At 30.7% G+C, this 5,125-nt stretch overlaps 1 protein-coding gene across 1 annotated transcript; it reads left to right on the top strand.

The window, feature by feature from the left end:
* Nucleotides 1-1,544: 1,544 nt before the first annotated feature.
* On the top strand, nucleotides 1,545-4,921 carry LOC145088832 (importin subunit alpha-2-like). Its single transcript, XM_079027247.1, has 11 exons — nucleotides 1,545-1,697; nucleotides 1,845-2,101; nucleotides 2,441-2,537; nucleotides 2,626-2,717; nucleotides 2,803-2,934; nucleotides 3,016-3,201; nucleotides 3,282-3,445; nucleotides 3,534-3,612; nucleotides 3,694-3,950; nucleotides 4,025-4,406; nucleotides 4,509-4,921. Exons 2-10 carry the CDS (start codon nucleotides 1,886-1,888, stop codon nucleotides 4,398-4,400), a joined length of 1,599 nt encoding a protein of 532 aa, XP_078883373.1. The 5' UTR covers nucleotides 1,545-1,697; nucleotides 1,845-1,885; the 3' UTR covers nucleotides 4,401-4,406; nucleotides 4,509-4,921.
* The last annotated feature ends 204 nt before the right edge of the window (nucleotides 4,922-5,125 follow it).

Genomic DNA, 5,125 nt, shown 5'->3' with positions numbered 1-5,125 from the left:
TTTTCGTGGTCTTATCATTTAATAGTATTTCCGTGTGAATTTGATATTTTGATTTTGATTTTATATTTAGTGTTATATTTAAAATTTTATTATTTTTAATTAATTAAAAAATATTTCTTTTGAAAAATATTATTATTATATAAAATCTAGTTTTTGATCAAATTTTTTTATGTTAATTTGACATTTCGATTTAAGTTTATATTTAACATCATATTTAAAATTTTCAATTATTTTCTAAAAATAACTTTTAGATATTTTTTAAGTTTATTCGATATTTTGAATTTATGGTTTATTCCACGTAAGATTATCTTTATATTTTCTTGGTTTTATACCTAAAACTTATTTTCAAAAAATGTCAAACTTTACCAACATATAAATCGAGGTTGTTATATAAAGACTCTATATTTTATATTTTTACCGTTTGATTTTTTTTTTAAATAAACTCAATTTTAACGTATTCATTTTTATTTCTTAATAGAGATGATTATCAACATATAACCATATATCATTGTAACTTACATATGTTTTAAGCATTGATCACCTAAAATAATAAACTATTCTGTAACCCTATGCCATATTTTTGCTTATTCTTTTTCTTGTACAACTTATTGTTCTCATGAATTCGTTTCATCTTTAAACACGAGGAGCATAAACAATGTAAGAAATGATGAAATGATATTTTTTTATGGAATAAACCTAATTTTTTGTTGTTAACGGGTTCAATTAATGAAATAAAAAAGAATAAGTCAAAATTATGTTTATTTTGAAAAAAAAAACATTTAGATATAAAGCAAAAAAATATAAAATATAGGGTCTTTATGGAATATAATTAATTTACATGGTGACATCTACTTCTAGGCTACATGTAAAAGTTAAATATTTTTGAGAAAAAAGAGTTTTTGTTCTAAAACTAAAAACTCGACATCATAGTTAAGTTAACAAATTACATGTATTACATAATAGTTATAGATAATTTAAATTAAACAAATTAAGTATATTTAATTTTTATTTTGAATTTAACACTATATTTAAATAAAAAAAGAAATAACAAACTAAATGTATTAGCTTAAAAAACGAAAATTTAAAATTGAAATTAGAATGTAAAGAGTTTAATATATATTAATTTTAAAAAAAGTTAAAAATTTATGAAGTTTAAATAAGTATAATTAAATAAAAATAAAATTTTATTTAGAGTTATCTCATTAAAAGTATTTGTCAAATTGACATAAGTATCTAATATTATAACATATAACGATGATATAATATTTTATAGTTATATATAATAATATGAATTATTTTTATTTTTATAAAAAACAAGTTGAAAGAGAGGTTATATAATATTTTTGATAGATACAATCAATATGCTTAATCACAAAAAAGGTTTTTAAAACGTTTATAATAATGTAGTAGATATTCATATTACACAAATAATAATATAATTATTGACATTTATGCACATATATATTCATAAATTTATACACTATTTTATTGTTTTAAGAAAAAAAGAAACATAGAATATCTAACCTAACTCGATCTCATAATTCGCAGATAATGAAAACGTTAACAAAATACAAGGACTGCAACATCAAATTAATGAAAAGTCTTTCGTTTAAACTTTGAAACTTCGCTTAACAAATCGATCCCCCCTCTTCTCTCTCTATCTCTCTCATCTCCATTTCGTCCCTCTCTCTCTACAAGTATGTTTCTGATTTTCCGTAAATCATCGACTTTGTATTGATCTAGCTAATTCACTCATATGTTTTCATCATATTGTTTGGATCTTTATATAAATCAGCGAATTTTTATTGATTACTTTGTTTTAAATCTGTGTTTTGCATCTCTAGGGTTTTCGCTAGTGGTGTCAAATATCAATTAGCCATCAATCATGTCTCTGAGGCCAAGCGCAAGGACCGAGGTTCGTCGGAACCGTTACAAGGTGGCTGTCGATGCGGAGGAAGGAAGGCGGCGTAGGGAGGACAACATGGTTGAGATCCGTAAGAACAAGAGGGAAGAGAACTTGCTTAAGAAGCGTCAAGTACTTTCGTCGTCTCAGCCGCTGTCTAGTGGTGTTCCGGTCCAAACATCAACCGTTGAGAAAAAGGTTTGTTAATTTTTCGATTGAATTCGAGTTGCAGCTTATTTGATTCTAGTAAATTGACTGTTACCAGTTCAGGAATCGATGTATTCGTGTAACTGTTTACCTTTAATCATTACCTTTACTTGTTGATCCCTTAAAATACTTGCGTACACGAAAATATCATCATTTGGGACCTGTATTATTATATGTACATGATTACATATGAGTCTAGGTTTATGATTATCAAGCTTTCATGCGTATGCAATCGAATAGATCTAAATTTTTTATATATATTTATCACATATGAATCTAAACAACTGATCCTTTTGACTAATAGAATACTTAATTCTGATCGAATTGCAGTTAGAAAGTCTTCCTTCCATGGTTGCTGGAGTTTACTCCAATGATAACAATCTGCAGCTGGAGGCAACTACTCAGTTTCGTAAACTGCTTTCCATAGGTACATTTTACATATATATACAATCTTCTGTACTCTACGTTTATATCCTAATGCAAGAACTAAATTTGACCTAAATTTGGTTTCACAGAAAGAAGCCCACCAATTGAGGAAGTTATACAATCTGGAGTTGTACCTCGTTTTGTCGAGTTCTTAATGAGGGAAGATTTCCCACAGCTTCAGGTAAAAATGCTATTCAATTTCACTCATTCCTTCATCTTCTTCCTTTATCCTTTCTTCTTTAACATCATTATTCATTTCGCAACAGTTTGAAGCTGCTTGGGCACTTACAAACATTGCCTCAGGAACATCTGAAAACACAAAAGTTGTAATCGATTATGGAGCAGTTCCAATCTTTGTCAAGCTTCTAGCTTCTCCAAGTGATGATGTTCGCGAACAGGTAAAAGCAACACACATGGATCTTAAAGAATCTGCAAAAATATCATTTCTCTTTAATCATTCTCACAACATTCTTTTGCAGGCTGTTTGGGCTTTAGGAAATGTTGCAGGTGATTCTCCTAGATGTCGTGACCTTGTTCTTGGCCAAGGTGCTTTGATTCCTTTGCTTTCTCAGTTAAATGAGAACGCTAAGCTCTCCATGCTTAGAAACGCCACCTGGACTTTGTCTAACTTTTGTAGGGGAAAACCTCAGCCTCCATTTGAACAGGTATCTTTATCTTTATTGTTATATATTTTTATACATTTTTATTTTGTTCTCATATTTGATTTCTTTTTATTTGTTTGTAGACAAGGCCAGCTCTTCCAGCACTTGAGAGACTTGTTCATTCAAATGATGAAGAGGTGTTAACAGATGCATGTTGGGCTCTCTCTTATCTCTCTGATGGAACGAATGACAAAATTCAAGCTGTTATTGATGCTGGTGTTTGTCAACGCCTTGTTGAGCTTCTCCTGTACGGCCCACTTTATTATTATTTTTAAATTTTTTTTTCTTATTTAAACATTTTAATAAAAAAAAATTATCATATCTCTTTTCTCTAGTCATCCATCTCCTTCAGTTCTCATCCCTGCACTTCGAACTGTTGGCAACATTGTTACAGGCGATGATATCCAAACTCAGGTATTACATTTTGTACTCATGCTTTTATTTTCTTACATAATAAAAGTATATAAAAAATGATGTAATTTTCCAATTTTGTAGCATATTATCGAGCGAGGTGCACTTCCATGTTTACTAAGCTTGTTGACACATAACCACAAGAAGAGCATCAAGAAAGAAGCATGCTGGACAATTTCAAACATCACAGCTGGAAACAAAGAACAAATACAAACTGTAATTGAAGCTGGATTAATTGCTCCATTAGTCAACCTTCTTCAAACAGCTGAATTCGATATTAAAAAAGAAGCTGCATGGGCTATTTCAAACGCCACTTCTGGTGGAACCAATGAGCAAATCAAGTATGTTCTTTTTAAAACTTATATGTCATATGAATTGAAATGTTAAATGTTAAAAATGATTTATATTTTTATAGGTATTTGGTGAGTCAAGGGTGTATAAAGCCATTGTGTGATCTTCTAGTGTGCCCTGATCCAAGGATTGTGACTGTTTCCTTAGAAGGGCTTGAGAATATTCTGAAAGTGGGTGAGGTTGAGAAGAATGCTGGAAATTCTGGTGATGTTAATTACTATGCTCAATTGATTGATGATGCTGAAGGGTTGGAAAAGATTGAGAATTTGCAAAGTCATGATAATAATGAGATTTATGAGAAAGCTGTTAAGATTCTTGAGACTTATTGGTTGGATGAGGAAGATGAAGCTGTGGCTGATGCTGCTGGTGCTCAAGGTGGTTTTAATTTCGGTGGAAACAATGTTCAAGTTCCATCTGGTGGATTCAATTTCAATAGCTGAATGAAGGTAAACTCAAATTTTCACTTTTTTTTTTTTTTATTTTTACTTTGTTGAACTTAACCATGGTTAAGAGGTTGGGTTGACTCGATTAGGGTTTTTACTTTTCAGGGGAAGGTGAAGTAAGTTGGTGGCGTCAGAGGTCAAGTCCGGTCAGGTCGGTCAGTTCGGTCGAGTCGTTGGGTCGGGTCGGGTCAGGTCAGGGCATCTCGTGGGGTTGGGTCGAGTCGTGGTCTGTGTTGAAGAGATGCAAAGGTGGTGGGTCTGTATGAAGGGGTTGGCCGAGGTCTTTTAGTAGGGGGGGGGGTATTTTGGTAATTTACCTCAAGCAAATGGAGGTGGGTGTGTCGTTTGAATGAGGGTTTATTGATATATTATACGGAGTCTATTTGTTTGTTTAAGTTTTTTTTTTTTTTTTTTTTTTTTTTTTTTTGGATACATTAGTCTTGTATGGAGTCGGGTTATGGATTTAGTAGAGTGTATTTTCTGGGAAAGAAAGAAGAATATGATGAATATTTGTCAAATTGTTTTTGAATTGGTTTTGTTTTGTATTTTTGTTCAGTCCATTTATTCTCTTGTGAACAAAGTAGGGTTGGACCAATAAAATTAGATTTTTTTACAAACATAAAATCATTTTTTTTGGCTTTGATTTTGTTCTAGCTGATTTATTGAAAGTTTATTATTATTATTATTATTATCTTTGATAATCGTAGTACCTATAATTATCT

Source organism: Lactuca serriola, chromosome 1, assembly GCF_051521515.1.
Source record: "Lactuca serriola cultivar US96UC23 chromosome 1, Lser_US96UC23_V15, whole genome shotgun sequence".
Classification (NCBI taxonomy): Eukaryota; Viridiplantae; Streptophyta; class Magnoliopsida; order Asterales; family Asteraceae; genus Lactuca; species Lactuca serriola.
This window is presented reverse-complemented; position numbering and strand designations above follow the sequence as displayed.